Source organism: Rana temporaria, chromosome 3 (genome assembly GCF_905171775.1).
Source record: "Rana temporaria chromosome 3, aRanTem1.1, whole genome shotgun sequence".
NCBI lineage: Eukaryota > Metazoa > Chordata > Amphibia > Anura > Ranidae > Rana > Rana temporaria.
Window position 1 is genome coordinate 316,110,143 of NC_053491.1, and position 24,289 is coordinate 316,134,431.

Below are 24,289 nucleotides of genomic sequence, written 5' to 3' on the forward strand. Positions count from 1 at the left end.
CCACTTACCTTTTCACGCTGCAGTGTATTGCTAAGCAAGAGGCCCAGCTTTCACCCCTCACTGTGGGCTTCGTCTCAGACCTTCAGGGACTGGGGTCCATAGCAGGTCACCTCTCCCCTGGACCTACATAGCACCCTGGCAACAGAAAAAACATTTGGTCTTTGGCATTGACCAATGTACTGGAACCCAGGGTCCAGCTCTCAGAGAGAAGCATCATAGGCAAAATTGTGTAAAAAATAACTACAGCGCTAAATTAAATAATCAAAAAATATACCATTAATAAATCACCAAATAATAAAAAGCTGCAAAAATATTTTGTAGTGGGTCAAACAAAGTAAAAATGTGTATAATATAGAAATATTGCGCTAATTATTAACTTAATTAATGATGCCAACCGTGCTAAACAGTGATTCAAACTTTAAATATAAAGAAACAATATAGGAACAAATCCACAAACTATGTCCAATTGTGTTTGAAATGTGCACCAGTGTTTCAAATAAAACAACACCCAGTTCAGTGCAGTGATAGGAATATCCGATGTAATCACAAGCACACTCCTGCTTCACAGATGGGGGGTCTCCTCCACACAGACACCGCTCATGAAAAAAGAGAGAGAGGAAAGGAGACAACTCATTGCACAGATGGTATGGCACCAAGGAAACAAAAGATATTCCTCTAGAAATGGCACACTCACGCTACCGCCGTTCAAACAAAGCATAGATATCCAATGCACCAATCCTCCATAGAGCCGCTCAGCTGATGTTGTATCTACTCATTCGGATCCACTGTCCGTCCCGCTCGTAGCTCCTCCCCCACGCGTTACGTCAATGGTCACTTGACTTAATCATGGGTCACTAATGGCATCATTAATTAAGTTAATAATTAGCGCAATATTTCTATATTATACACATCATAGGCAAAACCTTGTTCTTCACACCGAGGCCCGGGTACCGTTCACTTTGGCTATGAAGCACCTTGGACGAATCCGGTAACACAGCTTTGCCCAGCCACAAAGGACCTAGAGCAGTGATGGCGAACCTTGGCACCCCAGATGTTTTAAAACTACATTTCCCATGATGCTCATGCACTCTGAAGTGTAGGGGAGCATCATGGGAAATGTAGTTCCAAAACATCTGGGGTGCCAAGGTTCGCCATCACTGACCTAGAGCATAGCTTCTTCAATGTGACCAACACCTAAGACACTGGCAAAAAAACACTGGAGGTACTTCCCGAAGAGGAGGGGGGTTATATAAGGAGGTAGACTCTATAACCCACATAGTAATTACTATGCCGCTCTGTGTCCCGTGATGTACGATAAAGGTAGGTGCACAAGCAACAGGGATAACCACAGCCTTAAGAGGATTGTGAAACAAAAAAGGTCATCCATGAGTTTGAGGGAGATTCACAAGGAGTGGACTACAACTGGTGTCAGTGCTTCAAGAGCCAACACACACACACACACACACACACACACACACACACACACGTATCCAGGACATGGGCTACAACTGTCCTATTCATTGTGTCAAGCCACTCCTGAACCAGAGACAACGTCAAAAAGTATCTTATCTGGGCTAAGGAGAAACAAGAACGGACTTTTGCTCAGTGGTCCAACGTCCTCTATTTGGATGCAAGTACATTTTGCATTTCATTTGGAAATCAAGGTCTCAGAGTCTAAAAGGAAGAGTGGAGAGGCACAGAATCAAAGTTGCACGAGTTCCAGTATGAAGTTTCTACAGTCAGTGATGATTTGGGGAGCCATGTCATTTGCTGGTGTTGGTCCGCTGTGTTTTATCAAGTCAAATGTCAGCGCAGCCCTCTACCAGGAAATTCTACAGCACTTCATGCTTTCTTCTGCTAACCAACCCATAAAGGAGATGCAGATTTCATTTTCCAGCAGGATTTCTGCCCACATTGCCAAAAGTATCAATACCTGGTTTAATGATCATGGCATCACTGGCCAACAAACTCACCTGACCTAAACCCCATAGAGAATCTGTGGGGTATTGTCATGAGGAAGATGAGACACACCAGACCCAACAATGCAAAGGTCGCTATCAAAACAACCTGGGTTTCCATAACACCGAAGGAGTGCCACAGGCTGATCACCTCTATGCCACGCCGCATTGATGCAGCAATTCATGCAAATGGACCCCCGACTAAGTATTAAGTGCATACTATACATTTTAGTTAGCCAACATTTTTTTATTGGTTGTGAGTGTCACCGGCGCAAAAGAAAATAAATAAATAAACAGCCTAAACAGTAGTGTCCACAGCTCTCCTGACGACGCAACTAGCGAAACGCGTAGAGGCTGTTTGGACACACACATTGAGGGTGCAGCACACCAGCGCGCACGGACCCCTTGTAGCAATACATGCGGAGCACAGCGGGGCAAGCACACCTCTTAGGACGCCACTTAAATGCTGGTCAGCGGCTTTTAACGGTTGACACTGCCAAAGACACTCAGTGCCGGTCAGAGGCACTTTATATTGTAAGTGTTATATTTTTTTACCTTTTTTAAATAAATACATATTTTAATATACTACACCATGATGAGCCCCTTGTTTTTGAGGAATTGATGACACCTTGTAAAAGGGAAAAGGAGGCAACACCCACTGACCGACAAAGAAAAGACACCACTTTGGAGCCTAATAATATCTGGGGTCTGGTGAGTGTTGATTTTAACCATTGGTGATGGTGGCACATCTTTGTCGGGTGGAAGAGATAGCGGCACTTTCCTGTATACAGCATTACCAACATTGAACCTTGTGTTTGCTGGAACCTATTGTATAAGAGCAAGATTGCCTGTCATTTGGACTATTTTTAAGTGCAGCCAGCACATTGCACATTTGTATGGTTGTTTGATAATTATTTCACTTTTATTGATATTTATTTTATTTTGTTCCAATATTGGTTATTGGACAACTCACGGTGCAGTTGGCGTACCGCATATTGGGTTTTTACACACACACATATATATATATATATATATATATATATATATATATATATAATATATTTTTTTGTAATATCTTTCGTATTGTTTTCACTATTTGGTTGGTCAGTAGCAGCAACAGCCATTTTTCTCATAGAAGCACTGTGGCATATGGATTGTATGCTGACACACTGATCTAGATATATGATTTAAGTTTGGAATCACTGTGTCACATTTGTATGTCTCATATATTTCTTATATTTTTTATTGTTTGTATTCAGGTTATTCACACTTAAGATTGGGTACATTGTGGCCCTGATATTTCACTTATGTCCATATTCCCAGAGATTAAATACCTCTGGATAATTAGATCAGCGCAGTAAAATTTTTCTTCTTAGAACATTTTTTTATTGATCTTGAATTTTGTTTTTTCACTAGCTGTAAGTCATAATCATCAAAATGAAAAGAAAAAATACTTGAAATATATCACTCCGTGTGTAATGAAGATTATATATATATATATATATATATATATATATATATATATATATATATATATATATATATATATATATATATATATATATATATATATATATATATATATACATACATATACACATACATACACACATACACACACACACACATATACATATACATATACACACAGGGCTTTTTTTCAGTGGGAATGCAGTTCCGGCACCTCCAACACTGAATGTATATAATGGCAAGGGGTGCTGGGGTGTGCTGCAGAGTCAATTAATGCTGGTTAATGGGGAAACTATTGTTGCTGGAGGGGATCTATTATTGCTGGAGGAGATCTACTGTTGAGGGAGGGGGTCTTTTGTTGCTGGCTGCTGGAGAGCCAATTGATGCTGGCTGCTGTGAGATATGTTGTTGCTGCTGGGGTAGTATTTTGTTCTGGGGGTACAATATTGCTAGGGGGTCTATTGTTTCTGGGTGAATCCATTATTGTTGGGGGGGGGGTGTCTATTGCTGCTGGCTGTGGGGGATCTATTAAGTACTTGTTATCATTGTCAAATTCTGTACAATTTACTTTCCAACACAAAACTATACTTGGCTCTGTATTCTCTTATACCGCGTACACACGATTGGTTCGTCTGATGAAAAAGATCTGATGAACCGTTTTCATCAGACGAACCGATCCTGTGTGGGCCCCATCAGTTTTTTTCCCCCCATCGATGAAAAAACTTGGAACCCGTTTTAAAATTATCTGATGGTTAAAAAAACGATGGAAAAAAAAACGATCGTCTGTGGCGAAATCCATCGGTTAAAAATCAACGCATTGCTCAGAATCAAGTAGACGCATGCTCGGAAGCATTGAACTTAATTTTTCTCAGCACGTCGTTGTGTTTTACATCACCGTGTTCTGACACGATCGGTTTTTTAACTGATGGTGTGTAGGCAAGACTGATGAAAGTCAGCTTCATCGGATATCTGATGAAAAAAAATCCATCAGACCGTTTTCATCGGATGAACCAATCGTGTGTACAGGGCATAAGAGGGGCACGACTGGGAGAGGAGGGTAGGGGGTGGAACCAAGGAACAGTGCTCAGAGGTGGGTAGGGGGCGGAGACAAGAAGTGACTCAGAAGAGGAGAGTTCCTGCATCTATTCTCTGAGAAAAAAAGCCCTGTGTGTATATATATATATATATATATATATATATATATATATATATATATATATATATATATATATATATATATATATATATATATATATATATATATACACACATATATACATACATATACACACACACACACACACACACACACACACATACATACAGTACAGACCAAAAGTTTGGACACACCTTCTCATTCAAAGAGTTTTCTTTATTTTCATGACTAAATTGTAGATTCACACTGAAGGCATCAAAACTATGAATTAATACATGTGGAATTATACATAACAAAAAAGTGTGAAACAACTGAAAATATATTTCATATTCTAGGTTCTTCAAAATAGCCACCTTTTGCTTTGATGAGCTTCAAGAGGTAGTAACCTGGCGCAGCACCCCATCACTCTCCTTCTTGGTCAAATAGCCCTTACACAGCCTGGAGGTGTGTTTGGGGTCATTGTCCTGTTGAAAAATAAATGATGGTCCAACTAAACGCAAACTGGATGGAATAGCATGCCGCTGCAAGATGCTGTGGTAGCCATGCTGGTTCAGTATGCCTTCAATTTTGAATTAATACCCAACAGTGTCACCAGCAAAGCACCCCCACACCATCACACCTCCTCCTTCATGCTTCACGGTGGGAACCAGGCATGTAGAGTCCATCCGTTCACCTTTTCAGAGTCGCACAAAGACACAGGGGTTGGAACCAAAGATCTCAAGTTTGGACTCATCAGACCAAAGCACAGATTTCCACTGGTCTTATGTCCATTCCTTGTGTTCTTTAGCCCAATCAAGTCTCTTCTGCTTGTTGCCATTCTTTAGCAGTGGTTTCCTAGCAGATATTCTACCATGAAGGCCTGATTCACACAGTCTCCTCTTAACAGTTCTAGAGATGTGTCTGCTGCAAAAGGTGACTACTTTGAAGAACCTAGAATATGAAATATATTTTCAGTTGTTTCACACTTTTTTGTTATGTATAATTCCACATGTGTCAATTCATAGTTTTGATGCCTTCAGTGTGAATCTACAATTTTCATAGTCATGAAAACTCTTTGAATGAGAAGGTGTGTCCAAACTTTTGGTCTGTACTGTATATCTATTTATTACACACATACATATATACACACACACACACACTTTAAGCAGCAACAAATATACACACACACACACACACACACACACACACACACACACACACACACACACACTAGAGCTGCACGATTCTGGCCAAAATGAGAATCGTGATTTTTTTTTGCTTAGAATGAAGATCACGATTCTCTCACCGCGATTCTCACGGCGTAAAATCTTTAACATTTATACCAAAAAATAAAAAATACTGGCTAGTTTTTTTTTTTTTTAATTCATTAAAGACATTTAAAAAGACAGCTGCGCAAATACAGTGCAACATAAAATATTGCAACAACCGCCATTTTATTCTCTAGAGTCTCTACTAAAAAAATGATATAATGTTTGGGGGTTCCAAGTAATTTTCTAGCAAAAAATAAAAAAATAATGATTTTAACTTGAAAAGAGCCGTCAGAAAAAGGTTTGGTGTTTAAGTGGTTAAACGTTCCTAATTTACATACAGAAGTCAATGTGATACAATGTTTAGACTTAACTTTCCACCGATAAAGAATGTTTTCAAAACTTGGCAGGTTGCCCAGACTTTGACTTTTGGCTGAGAGCAGAGAGGAAATTCTTTGCATACCAAAGTGCAGAGAGAAAATTCATTTCATGTCAAAGATAGTGAAACCCTGTGTCAAGAATCGCAACGGGAAAAGATTGCGATAATGATTCTTAACGATTAATTGTGCAGCTCTAACACACACACACACACACACACACACACACACACACACACAGCCTTGCTAAAGTATTCACCCCTTTGACATTCAGGTTTTGTTACTTCACAACCTGGAATTAACATGATTGTTTGAGGATTTGCATCATTTATTCTACAGAACATGCCCAAGACTTGGAAGATGTTTTTATTTTTATTGTGAAGCAAACAACAAATAGGACAAAATAACAGAAAAAGTCAATGTGCATAACTATTCACCCCCCTAAAGTCAATACTCGGTAGAGCCACCGTTTGCGGCAATCACAGCTCCAAGTCTCTTTGTATAAGTCTCGATGAGCTTGCCACATCTTACCACTGCGATTTTTGCCCATTCCTCCTGGCAAAACTGCTACAGCTCCAAGTTGGATGGTTTGAGCTTGTGAACAGCAATTTTTAAGTCTGACCACAGGTTTTCTATTGGATTGGGGTCTGGGCTTCGACTGGGCCATTCCAACACATTTACATGCTTTCCCTTAAACCACTCAAGTGTTGCTTAAGCAGTGGGTTTGGGGTCATTGTCCTGCTGAAAAGTAAACATTTGTCCTAGGCTCAAATCAGACATACAGTGGTGCAGGTTTTGCTCAAGAATATCCCTTTATTTAGCAATATCCATCTTTCCCTCAACTCTGAGCAGTTTCCCAGTCCCGACTGCTGAAAAACATCCCCACAGCTTGATTCTGCCACCACCATGTTTCACTGTGGGGATGGTGTTCAAGAGGTGATGTAATGTGTTGGGTTTGCGCCAGACATAGCGTTTTATTTGATGGGCAAAAAGTTTAAATTTTAGTCTCATCAGACCAGAGCACCTTCATCCAGAGGCAGATCTGCCCATACTTGAGCACCATTTTCTCATCACCTTCTGTCACTTATAATATAGGATAGAGTAGGGAATGGCTAATACCAATGACTATTTTTTGCCATCTATAATATATTGGGTAGATTTCACTTCACTTCCTTTAAACACACAGGAAGTAAGCAGAAATCTTTAACAATTGGGAAATATCCCATTAGACAGTTATATATATATATATATATATATATGCTCTTTTGATGCGATTTAATCAGGACAAACGAATTGGACAGAAACGTTACCTTACTCAGTTTGAATGTCCTAGATTTTCAAATTCAAAAGACAAGCAGTTGTCTGATCAGTGCTATAAAATAGCTGAATATTTTAGATGTATGTGTAAACACAAATTATATGAAATAATTTCAGGTAAAACAAACTATTTATTTATTAATATACATATTTCTTATAGGTCAAATGTACAAGCTGACAATTTGTATGAGCTTGTACCTTTATAAGTATCATCAGCTGCTTTAACAGAAAGGTCTTTTACCCTGATAGATGCAGGCATGTGCTCAGCAGTATAGCACAGAAGCTGATCCCGATACTGGCAGCTAATAAATCTGGTCCAAGTTCCCTTTGATGACTGGCGCAAGGAGACAGAACAAACTTAGACCTTTTTAGCTACCTGGCAAAACAGCTACTAAAAAGGTTGGTGGAGAAACCCACCCATTCCAATTTAAAAGATAATCCCACAAGACTAAAACCACGGTGATACTGGAGTTGGGAAACCTACAGCGTGACCTCACAGACTACATCCCAGGCAGGTGCCTGCCCTGCCTAACCCTAGTCTTGCCCCTGCATATGTGGCAACCATTATTACAGCCAATGGTAATACATTTCATATCAAAACAATACAACTTGTTTTGGGAGGGAGTGAGAAATGTAAAATATGTAGAATATCTGTAGAGTTCCGAAGTCTTGGCAGGAATCAGTAAAATCATTTAAGTTGCAAATATCTTCAGAACAGACGTAAAATAGCTCCAATGGCTTAATCAGACACCTGGTATTTCAGCAGGTGTAACAGTTTTATAGTTCCCCTTCTTGGAAAAAAAAAAAACAACCAGGATCTCCAACAAAAGTTTTGTTGCAAAGACGCAAAAGGATCTGGTCCAAAAATCTTCACAAGAAAAAATGTGAATATTGTTCAAAAAAACCGACAACTGAAGGTTTAAAAAGTCCAATATATAGTGATATAGAAATCCTGATCAAATCTCAACATCACTTTCCTTGTCATTGTCATGATCTCCATCGTAAAATTCATTTGAAGCTTCTGGCCTAAAAAAAGTCAATGTGATAAGTGAGGAATAACATTACCATACACAATTTGTTAGTAAGGAAACATTTACTAAGGGGGGGGTATTTTAAATCTACCAGCAAACCTGTCAAAACCTGGGAGTTTAAACTAAACATATAAACACGAGAAAAAAAAAACACATTTTTTGCTATAGGCTGTCACTTTTACAAGAAAGAAGCAATTCTAAAACCAGCCACCAATGATCAGATCCCGATACTGGTTAACATGTCACCTGCATGTTTGGCTAAGCTTTGCCAAGGTTTCCATTATGTGATCTTAAAAAGTTTATGTAAATCCCAACAATAAACCTCCTGAATATATATATAAATAAAAAAATATATATAAATAATTAGCATATCTGTTTTATAAGCACAAAAGTAAAAATACCCATTGATCTCGTCAGAAATTCTGAGCTGTTGTATGCTTTCTCTGCCTATGTTGTCTCAGGCTGGGTTCACACTATACTACACGACAGTAGTACGACTTTCATCCTACTTTGCTCTGCGACATCGGTCCTACATCCATCCGACTTTCATGAACAGGATACTACTTTGATCCGACTTTGTGATAGTCTGAATTGTTCTTTGACCAATCAAAACAATCCCAGAGTGAGATAAATTCCTTTTACTGCTGCTGTAATCACATGTCGGATGTCAAAAGTCGGATGGCAAGGACAAGGATCCTACTTTGATGAATGAATGAATGAATGAAAAACGTATAAAGCGCGGCGCATGCGAACTGAATCGCTTCTGGGCGCTACAGTTGATCCGACTTCAATGATATTCAATGGGCTGAAGTAGGATCAAGTCGGACCAAAGTAGTGCAGGGAGCATTTTGAAAGTCAGACTGACTTGTGTCGGACCAGTTAAGACGGCTCTCATAGGGAAACATTGATTTTCACACGTCATGCGACATGAGCTCCCAATATCGAAGCATTTGTCGGACAAGTGTGAACCCAGCCTCACAGAGACTATTTAGCCCTCCCTGTTCTCATGTTAAACTACATCTCAATTAGTCGCTATGCTGTGGATAACACAATAATAGGTAGGTGTGGTTAGGTAATATAGCAAAACATAACATTCAGGACTGACACCACTCAGTACACAAAAATTGCTGCAAGTTGTCAGACCACAATAGGAAACTGACACCTAGGGAATTTCTGGCAGATCAACAGGTATTTTTCATGTACTTGCAGGGTTTTTAAAGCGGGGGTTCCCACAGGGAATGGGCGTTCCAATCCAGACGGAAAGTGATTGACGGCCGGCTCTGGCGCGTCACGCTTCTCCGGAAATAGCCGAAATAGGCTTGGCTCTTCACGGCGCCTGCGCATAGCCTGTGCGCAGGCGCCGTGAAGAGCCGAGACCTACTCCGGCTGTCTTCGGGGAGCGTGACGTGCCAGAGTCGGCCGTCAATCGCCCTCCCTCTTGCTAGGAACGCCCATTCCCCGCGGCAGACGGAATCGTCTATGTACGATTAAACAGTGAGTACGGGGTTAAAAAATGCAAGACCGGCATAGTGTAGCTCGCGCTACTATGCCGGATTTTATGCTGAAATGTTGTTCAGCAGGGTGAACCACCGCTTTAAATACAGGCAAACATGCATGTGCTGTATTACATTATCAGGCAATTTCTTGATACTGATCGCTACTATGCAACCATTTTACAGCCTGCCAATAATACTCTCATGCATTTTAAGGGTATCATTTACAACCCCAATGCCAGTACATGTGATAATGTGCAAATCACATTTCATCACTGCAATTGCAATTATTCATTGGTAAAGATGAAGTCACTATTGATGATTGACTATAAGCATATTCTTTCCAAAATGCTGTGATTGGGGGGGTGGGGGGTTACCTTGAGTAATTGTCCTCAGAGCCTCTCTCTTCTGGATCAGGCTCGTCAGTGCGGTCATAGCTCAGGAGATCTGAAGGTACATCATGGATCTGAACACTGGGTGCATGATTCAGCATCTTCAGATTTTCGAAAATTGTCTGTCTGATTTGATCCAAATACTGTATAAAAGGGTGATACGAATACAGCTGTTAAAATGGAAACTAATTGTTTTTGGTCAACCATTGCAAATAAACATTTACAACAGTGTGTTTTAGCAATCATTTACTTTGCAGAGCATGCTGGGCTTTCCAACACTTACCAATACATTTAAATTTCACTGGTTATGTCTAAATATCTGTACAGGTGCATATAAATTAACAGACAAGGATAAGGGTGTGTCCCTTCACTCACTGTGTTTAGCGGCGTGCGTTATGAGTAGACCTGAACAGCACAAAACCAATTTACACCAATTATTTAAAGCCTAATAATAATCAAAAATCACTGTAGAGAAAATGCGGAGTCAGTAATGTTTATCATGACACTTGCACATTTACAGATTTTAATGACTTTAGTATTTTATGGACAAATAAAACTAAACAAAAAGGTTAGCTGCGCAGCCGTTCGGCTACTTTCACACTGGGGCCGCACTGTGTTAGCGGTAAAGTGTTGCTTGTTTTAGTGGCGCTTTTTCAGCCGCTAGCGGGACGCTTTTTAGCTCCTGCTAGTGGCCGAAACAAGTGTTACAAATGCCCATGTTGTAGCGCTTTTGAAGCGCCTGCAGCCCATGCATTCCAATGGGCGGGGGCAGTTTAAGAGCGCTATATACAGCACTCCCAAACCGCCCCAAAGATGCAGCTTGCAGGACTTTTCCTGTCCCACAAGCGCACCGCCCCAGTGGGAAAGCACTCGGGCTTTCACACTGGGGTGGCATGGGAGGCGATTTTCAGGTGCTATTTTTTAGCACCAAAACGCATTGAAAAATGCCTTCAGTGTGAAAGCAGCCTTACATTGAGCCCCTAGGTTCAATACGCTGAGTCACGGATCAAAAACAAGTATGTCGATCAGTAATTGTGCATACCCATTAATAGCCCAGCAACTAGCATTTGCACAATGAGAGGTCAACAATGGCATTGATTTTTCCCTTAGGCAAGTTTTTCTTTCAGATAAAATTAGGAATATCTGGATGTAACCAACCTTTTCATGACTAAAGGTTTTTAAGCCTATGTGGCCAGCCCAAAATTGAAACTTAAAAACTGTATAGCATTAGGATTGGGAATGAAATACACACACAGCTGCAAATTCCTAGTTCCTCGCTACAAGGTTAATTCGTGTTCTCACAGCAAGAAGCATTTTATATTTGGACTAGCCATAGGGTAGCCAAATGGGGCTTTAAATACAGTTATCTGCAGGCAAAGCATTTCTAAGGACATGTGACAAACATTTTAAAAACACACAGACTTGGAAATGGAGTGACTTAAGGGAGGTACACACGAATATCGGCCAGCATTGGCCGGTTTAAAAAAAAAAAAACTGCCGACATTTGACCTATGCTGGGACAGCATCTGTCAAAGGGGCATGGGTGGGAAATCGGTGGTGACGGACCCCCTGTCAGAACACTATAGCTCAGCAGGGGAGATTGCTATACCAACATCGAAAAGTTAGTACAGCGACTCCTCTGAAGCCCTTGAGGTTTTTTCTTTCCATTCAGCCCGCTGGGGTGAACGAAAAAAACAAAAACAAATAAACTGATATAGGTAGATTCAGAGAGATTGGCCCAACTTTGCGGCGGCGTAGCTTAGCGTGTTTAGGCTATGCCACCGTAAGTTAGCGAGGCAAGTACTTGATTCTCAAAGTACTTGCCTGCTAAGTTACGGCGGCATAGCCTAAAGCGGGCGGGCGTAAGGGTGCCTAATTCAAAATCATCTAAGGGGCGTGTCTTATGTTAATGGGGCTTGACCTGACGTTTTTTTTTTATTTGTCCATGCCCCGGGCGCCTACATTTCCCAGTGTGCATTGCTGCCAAGTACGCCGCACGGGCCTATTGATTTTGACGTGGACGTAAACGACGTAAATCCCTATTCACAGACCGACGTAAAATTTTCGAATTTCGACGCGGGAACGGCGGCCATACTTTAACATTGTCTACGCCACCTAGGGGGCAGCTTTAACTTTAGGCGGCCTATCTCTTACGTAAACGGCGTTAATGTACTGCGGCGGCCGGGCGTACGTTCGTGAATAGGCGTATCTACCGATTTACATGTTCTACGCCAATAGCAATGGAAGTGCCACCTAGCGGCCAGCCGAAATATTGCAACCTAAGATAGGACGGCGCAGGCTGTCGTATCTTAGATATGTTTAAGCGTATCTCTGTTTGAGAATACACTTAAACATAGGTCGGCGCAGATTCTGAGTTAGGTCGGCGTATCTACGGAAACGCCGGCCTAACTCTACCCGATAGTGTGTACTAAGCTTAAGCTATATGGACGAGTGTTTCCGTGGTAAATAGTACCCAAGCCCAGCTAGAGAAATAAATCAGAGATACTTCCATTTTTTTCTAACAACAATGTCTGACTCACAAAAATGTCAGAAGTCTAATGCTAGCCATACACCAGTCGAATCGTTCAAAACGTGTTTTTGAAAAATGAACGCACGTTGTGAGAGCAAATTAAATTGTTTTCATGTAATGATTGAATTTTGAATAATAACTTGTTCAATGGACATAAATGAATCTCTTGTTCATTTTTGTTTCGGGGTCACATATGCACGTCCCCCACGGTAAAATTTAAATGGGTGAGAAAAACATTAACATTTCAAGTTATCGTCTTTGTGCCCATTAATTGGATGAAAAAGTATCCAAATGACAGATTTCCGAACGATTTTTCATCTAGTGTATGGCCAGCTTTAGGACTCATTCACAATGGTACACTGAAAATGAAAGCATAATTCTGCATCCATTTTTTCTATTTACAATGTCTGACTCACAAAAATGCCAGAACCAAAAAAAAAAAAACACCTTACCTGTCGTGTATTCTGATTCTCAATTCTAGTGCTGACATCAGGGTGTAGGGTAAAATCTGGTGCAAAATATTCAAAGTATTCTAAACAAAAAAAAAAAGGAAAAAAGTTAATGTATTGTGAAGAGTTTCCTATGCATCTTGATTTTTTCAAAATGGTGAAGGGAAATATTATATATATAAACCAACAGCACTGACCACTGTAGGGCAGCTCTTCGCTGATTGTCTCGTCAACTAGCAGTGATGTTTCATATGTCCTGCAACCAAAACAAAATGAACTGGATCATTCAATAAATACTGTATATAGTAAGTTCTAACAAAGCGGATTTATTTTTTCTCCCCGCACGTGCCAAATGCTTAATCAAACAGATTTGCACCTCAAATATACAAGGTTATCTCCATCTTTAACATTGCAAAGAAGAAGAATACAATAAACTTGCGCTTGGCACTTGGGCGGTTACTTTTCAATATGCATCAGTAGATAAAAACACTTTTTTAAATTACAAAAGTTATAAAACAATGCTTAAAACAGGTTTAGCTGTGTGAATGAGCAGGGCTTAAACAAACACAACCTGTAGGGAGAGAGCAAACCAAAGTACTTCACTTTTTGAGAGAAGATCCACTTTGATAATAGATTACAAAATTGATTACTCTCACACACAGTATAGTAGACTCAAGAAGCCCAACAGAGAGCCTTTTATAGACACAGCATATAGAACCATTACATCTCATTGTATTACGTGGATTATGAGGAGGTAGGGATGATGCTCTACACGTTTCATAGATCACACAAGATGTGGAAAGCTTCTTTATGTGTTGCACCATGAACAACAAAAGCTGGATGGAGGGAAGAGATGATTAAGACCCCTTTCACACCAGTGTGATTAGTCATGTGATTTGACAGTTTAAAAATCTCATGACAAGTTGTACAATATTTGTGCTTAGGTAAATGTTTAAATTGGCGTGACTCAGACTTGCAGATTTGAAAAAAGTGCATTATTTTTGCGATTTCATGTACAACTTGCATAGACATCTGTGCATAAAGTGGCACAGATGTATGCAAACCGCACATGACATCGCACTGATCAGCGACTTCGAAATCGCACTGAAGTAGCATGATTTCAAAGCCGCATTCAGTATGAATGGGGTGTTAGAGGCAAACATCCAGCAAAAAAATAACTACTCCCTCAGAGAGTGTCTCACTAACATCTTATACTACCTCATAACTGGAGGCACAGAGTTAGGCTTCATGCACACGGGACGCTGTTCAACCTGTCCTGAAAGATTGACCTAGACAGCTAGAAACCGCATTTACATGCCGCGTTTGCGTCTAGAAGGCAAAATATAAATATATTTTTTTGGGGTTAAAATGAAAAACGTCTGTATACGAAACACTGCTAAAGGCGAGTTTCTGCATTTAGCGATTGAAATGTCTCTAAACTCAGCTTCTGAACGTATTTTTTTGGGGTTCCAGAAAAAGCATCTAAACTCAACTGCCTAGAAACGACCCTGTGTACATGTACTGACAAGATAACATAATGGAGAGTTCAGGAGCAGTTAAAAAAAATGTCCAACTGCCCCTAAATGTTCGTTTACCAGCAACAGTGTACATGAGGCCTTAAAAGGAGAAGTCCAGCAAAAGCTTGTGTGGTTGGGCTTCTCCTATGCATCACAGGAGTGCAATTAGTTTTGCACTCCTGTAACCCATTTTCAGCAGAGAGCTTAACATCATGGATATCAGTCCAGGTTCCCCCGTCATCCCGAAAATGGAAGTCTGGATCTGCCAGGTGCCTGGACTGACACCCGCCTCAGCCTCTCAGCAAGCCACTGAAAGCCTGAGACGCCCCCTCCACAGCTCCGCGATCCAATGAGCGAGAAGGGAGCAAAAGCGGAGAGAGCTGTGACTGACAGCCTACAGCTCTCTGCTCACGGAGCTCTGAAAACCGAGCGATTACCGGGGGACCGATGTTGTATCCGCCCAGGTAGGAGTATGGAGAAAAAAAAAAAAAAAATGAATACTTCTCTAAGTGTAAAAGATGGATATCAATACACTCACCTCACCCTGATGTGGGCTTTTCTCTTTAAATTGATCCTGGCACCAGACTATTAATTTCAACCACAATCCTCCCATGAGATTATATGAGCATTTAATGTAATGTAGGCTGCTTGAAAATATTTTGGTTGTAATGACAGCAGCTCCAGTAAGCTCAGGGCTGTCACTCAAGTGACACACTGTAGCATTTCCCTTTGCTCCTTTCCTAGGTGCAAGGTGGAGTGAAAGGTCTAAGGCATGTAAGTAGGGAGGGGCTGTACTAGGACTTAACCTTTCTTAACTTTTCCTGGAGTAGTCAAATTTGCCAGTAAGTTCAGAGGCACATTGCAACTGAATAAAAATATTTCATGAAAAAAAAAAAAAAAAAAACAAAAGGAGGAAAAAAACACTAAAAGGCAAGCAAAAGGCTTGATTTTTTATTTATTTTTTTGTGTGAATTTGCATTTAATGTTTTTTTTTTTTTGTTTTTTTTATTGGCGACGATCTCTTTCAGCATTTCAACATTTTGGTTTTCCAGTATTTTTGTAAAACAAAGTTTCTTCCTATAGCCTGAGGAACTCCAGCTACTTACCAGCACCGGGCTACATTGCGAACTGTATAACCACCCCCTCCAAGAACTAGTAAAGGAATATTGAAGCTTTTCACATATTGAACGCAATCTCTACAGGGAAGAAAAAGAAAAACGAGAGTTAAGACAGGAGGACCTTCATAAATGGCTATACAAGGCTTAGCGAAAACTAAACGAAAAAGTTAAAGGGCCCCATGCATATAAAGGAGGAGGAAAAACAAGTGGGAAACATGCAAAACAAACTCTGGGGTAATAAAGTAGGTGTGTGTCAATTGTTTGTTATTGAAAGGGGTTGTAAAGTTTTTTTTTTTTTTAAACATGTCATACTTACCTGCTCTGTGCAAGGGGTTTGCACAAAGCAGTCCCGGTCCTCCTCTTCTGGGGTCCCCTTGTGGCGCTTCCTCTTCTTAAGTGCCCCACACAGAGAACCACTCAAGCGGGCCTGCTCCAGAGTCCTGCTGCTGTGTCCATTGACAGACAGCAGGACTCTGGAGCAGGCCCCTCTCACTGTATTGGATTGAACGCAGCGGGAGCTGCTATCAATCTATCCAATGAGGATCCAAGATAGCGTCTGAAGTTGTTGTGCTCGTCCCCGTTGCTGGATTGATCGGGTTCAGGCAAGTAAAAGGGGAGCTCTAGGGGGATGCTGCACTACAGAAGGTTTTTCACCTTACTGCATTAGGGTGAAAATCCTTGAGGGTTTAGTATAATGCTATTTTTACACCAGTTTAAAAATATCACCTAAACATGTTTTCGAAAGACGAAGGTGCTGTCGTGAGAGCAAATTATATTGCCACCATGTAATGACTGAATTTAGAACAATAAATCGTTCAATGGACATAAAATGAATCAGTTTCTCGTTTAAATTTTTTGCTTCTGGGTCACATATGTGTGTTACCAACAGTTACATTTTTAATGGGCGAGAAACAAATGAATCTTTCAATTTATCTGTTCAGCAGAAAACGTGAAAATTAAGCATAATTCTGCATCCAGGAGTGAGATGTGTTTGTGCACAGCTGCCAATACAAATCAATGACAGACTGCTGCTGTACACTGGTAATCATATTATTTATGTGTACAGGAGCAGATGAACGGTCCTGGATGTAAACTTTCTATGTTCAGGGGTGCACATCTGTCCTCATACGCATGTAAATACTTAGACATATGGTCCACAGCCGCAGGACATCATCGATTTACACAGGTGGTTTTACGCAAACACCTGTCACTTCTGGGGAAAAGTTAAAGTGATATTAAAGTCTATTTTTTGGGGGGTTAAAAATAACAAACATGTTCTATTTAAGTGCTCTGTGCAGTGGTTTTGCACAGAGCAGCCCAGATCCTCCTCTTCTCAGGTTCCGCTTTGGTGCTCCTGGCTTGCTATGGACACACCAGAGCCAAGTCAGAGTTTCATGTATCCATTCAGACATGGAGCCGCAGCCCAGCCCACTCCCTCTCATTGGCTCACTGACTGAATGCATTTAAAAAAAAAAAGGAAAGGAATATAGTTTGCTTTGAATAGCTTATCTGGGGTTTTAATGAAGGCAATATTTTAGGTAGGTCATGCCCGCCTCGGACCACGGAAATGAAAATTGGGTGGCTAAAAAGGTGTTGGGTAACACTGTCTTTGCCTAGATTTAGTATATGGGATTTCAATACATTTACTCCGTAGAAGGATACTTCACTAAATTTGTTTAGTAGAAAATGAGCTGTGGCAAGAAATGGGGGTTTAATGAAATCAATATGACATAGTCAGCGAAAAGGCTGATTTTGTGCTGCTTTTTTGCCCACGAGAAATCCTGAGAATCAAAGATGAGTGGAGAAAGAGGGAACCCCCGACGTGTGCCATTGGTAATGTTTAATGGGAACGAGAGCATTTCTGCCATGTATACATTGGCGCCAACATAAGTCAAACTCTGGAAGTAAGCTGCAGCTAGAAAGTGAGACATAGACCAAACAGAAATAAGCAAAAATAAAGCTGAGCTATCAAAAACATGTGAATAAATTATATATGTGAAATATAACAAAATAAGTATTGAGAAGAAATAAAATCACCATAAATATCACTACATGCGTAACATAACTTAAATGCATAAACCGTGTAGGTGAAGAACAATTGACAAAGAAAAATAGTAGATAAGTGATAAGGTAGAATGTCAGTCCACAAATCACCTAGGGGTTATTCAGGGTGATCCATTACACACCAAGTTGACCAGTGCACCTCCACCATACAAAATGCAAGCTTACCAGAATGCAAGCTACAAAAAGCCTGCAACTGTAACCCAGCCATGGTCAAACCACAGAAAGCTGACAAATGAGTGCTCATGAATGCTTAGGTCACGGATAAGTCAGTATGTTACCCAAACAATGAAGAGGGGCTCACATAGTTCAAGATCTTCACAAATTTCAGCTTTAATATATAAAAATTGCACTTACGTGGTTATAAGGTCATAAAGCTTCAAAGTAAAAATCTGTCCGGCAAATACAAGCGAACTCCCATCCACTACGAAGATAGCGCAATGACGTCAGCACGTCCAACCTCCCGACGCGCATTTCGCCATAAAACGACGCCGTCTTGGGGCACGGGCGACGCACTGACACATCGTGCTATATAGGAAGCAGGGGAACCAAGCCTCGATTTGCGAGCACCTAAACCTCCGCATTGAGACCCGGGAAACCGGATCCGCCATGTTGGGAATTGCCAGGAGAATTAAAACCCGCTAAAAAAAAAAAAAAAACAATCAAAATGTCTTAACATAATTACCTAAGAGGATGTAGAAATTGGATAAATCATCTATTAACAAATATACTACCCATAAAGAGGTCAAAAGATATACGGTACTCACAACCAGGAATTAATACATGGACCCCAATACTGATTATTATAATAGAGCCGTCAGGTTAAAAAAAACAGGCTCATGAAAATAACCAGTGTGATGGTACTAATCTATGATCATTGACGATACACAGAGAGCAAATGAATAAAAAAAAAAAAGGGAAAGGTTTTAAATAATATGAAATATATATATGAAACAATCCAATAAGACAATAGGGATAGCTCCCAAAAGGGGAATACCCCATGTCAGGGTTTGACAAAATTGTTTGCATCTAGGAGCCAGTTTTTTTTTGGGGTTGGTATTAGGGTACTTTCACACTGGGGCGTCGCGGGTGGTAAAGTGCTGCGATTTCCGGACGCTTTTAACCCCCGCTAGCGGCTAAAAAAGGCTTAAAACTGACTGCAAAGCGCCACGGCTGCGCTGCCCCATTGATTTCAATGGGCAGGGGCGCATTAGGTGCTTTTTTCTCAAGTATTATATACACAGGGCTCATATTACATTGACACTATCCACTTCAATGCTGCACATGGAAAATTAAATATGCAATATAAAGTTTTAAGGACTACTAGGCACAGCAAGCCTACTATGGGAAAATATAGAATGATAAAGCAATTAAGAAAGGTAATTTTTTTTTTAAATATATATATATATATATATATATATATATATATATATATATATATATATATATATATATATATATATATATATATATATATATATATATATATATATATATATATATATATATATATATATATATATATATATATATATATATATATATATATATATATATATATATATATATATATATATTCTGCATCGGATAAAAAAAAAAAAGAAAAACTCTCTGCTGTGTGCCCGACATGCCAGCAGGCAGGGGATTACCACCTTGCACGCCTCCCAGCCGCTGGCCAGGCTCTTCAGCATTTCAATGAACTGCTCCTGGCTCAGCACCTGTTCTCCCCGGTTCAGCTTCTCTTCCACCCAGAGGAGCAGGGCGCTTCTGTGCAGGGAATCCACGGACACTGGGGGCACCATGTCCCTGAGCCCGGTCGCCGCCTCCCTCAGCCGGGCCTGCTTCAGTAATACCCTGGGTGAGAGCAACAGCAGCAGGGATGACGAGCCACCAGGGATCCCCGGCTGGACTGCCACTTGCTCCTCCAGCCATGTCAGTGGCTGCCGCGCTGCTCTCTTACTGCTCTATCCCTGCTGCTGCTGCTGCCGCTAATCGCATTCCCTAATGACAGTGCAGGGCAGTACTCTGTCTGGAGGGCCTACGAGGTCATCACCACCTTCCCAGCCAAGACCCCACAGCCCACGTGCGAGGACACAATTTCTAGTCGCCATGGCGACCAGGCACCCGGTATTTGTCGAGCCCTGTCCCATGTCCGTAAGCTTATGCCAAGTAGGAAGTAATGAACCTCAGGTGCCAAAAACAAGGTTACATATGAAAAATGCATATAAATATGTAAAAAACATTTTTTTATTGTAATTGGCCATTAGTTATGAAATAAATTGAGCATCCATCATTCAAGGATAGCCCAATAATGGAATGTACTAATAGTCCAACATAGGTCACCGATGACAGATCCCACTGTCAAAAGTGACCTAAACCGGACCTTGGACTCGCCAGTCCAAAAAAAGGGGGGGGGAAACCATATGCCACAAAAATTACCTTGCGGGCTCCAATATTTGGGCAGGACAACGTGCCCCCTTTCGGTGAGACTCAATGAACACATCAAACATTAAAAGTGGCTTCCCAAAACATTCAGTACCTTTTGGCATACAATAAGGACCCCTCCAAGACTATCTTTATGGGAATAGATAAATAACGCCCACAATGGAGAGGTAGCTCCTTAGAAGTATTTCGTATTAGTATTAGCTTTCGCTTTGGACTGATGTGCACTTTTGACAGGTAGACTCTTTGTCCTTCTTTTATCTCTTCTCCAACTCCTTTCTCTTTCTCCATCTTTTTTTATTATGCTGTCTTTTTTTTTTCTCTATTATTATCTATTATTTCTCTATTATTATTTCTCTCTTATTATTTTGTTTATGTTGTTTCTTTTTTATTATTATTATTATTATTATTATTATATGAATAAGGAACAAGTTTTGCATACATATATTGTTCTTTTCCTTTATTTTGACAAGAATAATATATATTCTTTATTATTCTTCCCATATGTTACATTTTATTTTAAAATGATTTGATTGGACCTAATTGTAATGGTTTCTTAAACCCTCTTAGGTATGTTATATAGAGGATGGTTCTGACGTTGTCCTCTTGTTATCAGGTTATTCTTATTATCTATTAAAAGAGAGGGGGGGTGATAGGGGTTATTCTGCCTCTTAGGGCACAGAGTGATCCCATTAGGGGTGTCGGGGGGTGGAGTTTACCCTAGGCATCTATCCTCCTTATAGATCTAAACAAACAATCTATTATATTTTTTTAAATCTCATGGGTCTGGATTGGATTATACGGATTATAGTATCTCTGGAGGTTGGGGAGGACAATTGGGTTGGATTTTGTTTTCTTCAAAATATTTATTCTTTTTTGTTATTCACAATTTCTTTTACGTTTTAATGGTACTTTGTTTCAATGTGGAATGGAAGGGCAGGAAATGAACTAAATGTACCTTGTTGTTTGACTGTATGCCACAATGTAATAATTTTAATTGATGTTCATTACATTGTACTGATTTATTTTTTCTGAAAATAAACTTAAACTTGAATGAAAAAAAAAAAAAAAAAAAGAAGTATTTCGAGACTTGAAATGTTTTGGATATACAGGCTTAAATGCCATGTCCCATTTGGTTTAAATGTGGACGTAGATGTTAATGCGTTTATAGACAACTCATGAGCATTAACACCGTTTTGACCTTTTCAATGTTGGCTAATAGAACTTTTGGTTAATTTATTATACATGTACTGGTATGAACTTGTGAGTAAGTGGTGGATACGCCTTGAATATGCGGACCTTTTCTGGCTCCCCATATTAGGGCCGGAGGGTTTTCCGCCCCTTTGTTTGGACTAGCGAGTCCAAGATCCGGTTTAGGTCACGTTTGACAGTGGGATCTGTCATCGCTGACCTATGTTGGACTATTAGTACATTCCATTATTGGGCTATCCTTGGATGGATGCTCAATTTATTTCAGAACTAATGGCCAATTACAATAAAATGTTTTTTACATATTTATATGCATTTTTCATATGTAACCTTGTTTTTGGCGCCTGAGGTGCATTACTTCCTACTTAGCATCAACTTACAGACATGGGGTATGCCCTTTTGGGAGCGGATTATCCCTATGGTCTTATTGGATTAAGTTCCACTTTATATACACACATACTTATACACATATATTTTTACATATATTATTTAAAAGCTTTCCCTTTTTTGATTCATTTGCTCTTTGTGTATCGTCAATGATCATAGATTAGTACCATCACACGGGTTGTCATGAGCCGGTTTTTTGAACCCGACGGCTCTATTATTATTCAGCATTAGGGTTCATGTATTAATTCCTGGTTGGGAGTATATCTTATGACCTCTCTTTATGGGCAGTATATTTGTTAATAGAAGATTTATCCAACTTCTCTGTCCTCTTAGGTAATTATGTTAAGACATTTTGATTGTTTTTTTAGTGGGTTTTAACTCTCCTGACAATTTCCAACATGGCGGATCCGGTTTGTCGGATCTCCATGTGGAAGTTTAAGCGACTCAAATCCAGGCTTGGTCCCCCTTCTTCCTACATAGCGCGATGTGTCAGTGCATTGCCCGTGCCCCAAGACGACGCAATTTTATGACCAAACACGCAACGGGAGGTTGGACGTGCTGACATCATCGTGCCATCTTCGAAGTGGACGGGCGTTTGCTTGTATTTGCCGGTCGTTTTTTTACTTTGATGTTTTATGACCTTATAACCATTGAAGTGCAACTTTTATATATTAAAACTGAAATTTGTGACACTATATGAGCCCCTCTTCAGTCATTGGGTAACATACTGACTTATCCCTGACCTGAGCATTCATTTGTTAGCTTGCTGCGGTTTGTCCAACTCGGAAAAGATCTGAAGTGTTGCTGTTACTTCCATGGATAAAGGACCGTGGCTGGGTTACAGTTGCAGGCTTTTCATAGCTTGCGTTCAGTCAAGCTTGCATTTTGTATGGTGGAGGTGCACTGGTCAACTTGGTGTGTAATCGATCACCCTGAATAACCCTTAGGTGATTTGTGGACTGACATTCTACCTTATCACTTATGGACTATTTTTCTTTGTCAATCGTTCTTCACCTACACGGTTTATGCATTTAAGTTACGTTACTAATGTAGTGACATTCATGGTGATTTTTTCACTTTTTTCTATTCAATACTTTTGTTATATTTCACATATATAATTTATTCACATGTTTTTTTGATAGCGCAGCTTTATTTTTGCCAACATTGGCTGTAGGGACTGTGTATGGCTGATTTGATAATTCAGAGAAACCAAAATTTGGCAAGTATGGCCTTGAGGTATCAGAACAGTCTTTTTAATAAAAGCATATACAGTGGAGACATTGCATTATGGAAGACATGGTATTGCCTGAAAAAGAACACATTATTTCAGCAGAAAGGACGGGCACTGTCACTAGCTGATAGGGGGAGACAGGAGAGCTGCACATGACGGAGGCACGTACACTGGTCACGGTAGTGTCAGGCTCAGCAGTCATGATAAACCGTGGTAAGTTTACGGGGAGAAGGGTAAAAACCAGGGAGGATCAGCCAGGTATTTCAGTTGATACAGGGGGCCAGATGACACAGCACAGGCACGGTGCCATTATTCATACTTTAAAAGGAACAAGATCCTTTTTTCTTCTTTAAGATAACAAATGCTTTAATTAGAAGGGCTGAAACTACAATGTTAAACTATGTATTAGAAGATGATCTGATGGCGTTAATGTTTAGAAAATAAAATATTATAATTTTTAGCTTACCAGTTCTTGGATGTGGTGGCTGCATTAGTTTTGATTTTTTATCACGTATTTCTTCCCCTTTACCAATACCCAGAAAGCCTGCCCATGTATAGGATTCATGATTTTTTTTTTTTAAATCCAATAGGTTCTTGCATCCATCCTGACAGTGTAGATGGAGGATCACCCCTGCCGGCTTTTGCATTCAGTCACAAGAACTGCAGCTGTGTAAATACCTGAAGAGTGACGGCATCTGATAGCATGCAATCACACTGTTCAATCAACAATTTTGCACCTGGCTTGAATTTTAAAATCAAAGTAAAATGGAAATTTAGCCAATTCAGCAGGAATCGGCTAAAATTTGAGTCATGCATGACCAGCTTTAGTGTCCCTCTGTGGCTACTCTTACTTCTCCGCTGCTCAACAGACTGGACTTCTGTCTTTGTTCATCTCCATTACAAA

General features: G+C 40.1%; 1 protein-coding gene across 2 annotated transcripts in view; it reads right to left on the reverse strand.

The window, feature by feature from the left end:
• Positions 1 to 7,636: 7,636 nt before the first annotated feature.
• Positions 7,637 to 24,289, reverse strand: part of HDAC3 (histone deacetylase 3) — a 64,584-nt gene continuing 47,931 nt past the window's right edge. For both annotated transcript variants that reach the window (XM_040344881.1, XM_040344882.1), the window contains exons 11-15: positions 16,044 to 16,133; positions 13,618 to 13,676; positions 13,424 to 13,503; positions 10,427 to 10,584; positions 7,637 to 8,551 (exon numbers count right to left, since the gene is read on the reverse strand). In XM_040344881.1, the coding sequence (XP_040200815.1) occupies positions 8,482 to 8,551; positions 10,427 to 10,584; positions 13,424 to 13,503; positions 13,618 to 13,676; positions 16,044 to 16,133 (457 nt within the window). In that variant the 3' untranslated portion in view covers positions 7,637 to 8,481. The remainder of the gene's footprint in view (positions 8,552 to 10,426; positions 10,585 to 13,423; positions 13,504 to 13,617; positions 13,677 to 16,043; positions 16,134 to 24,289) is intronic.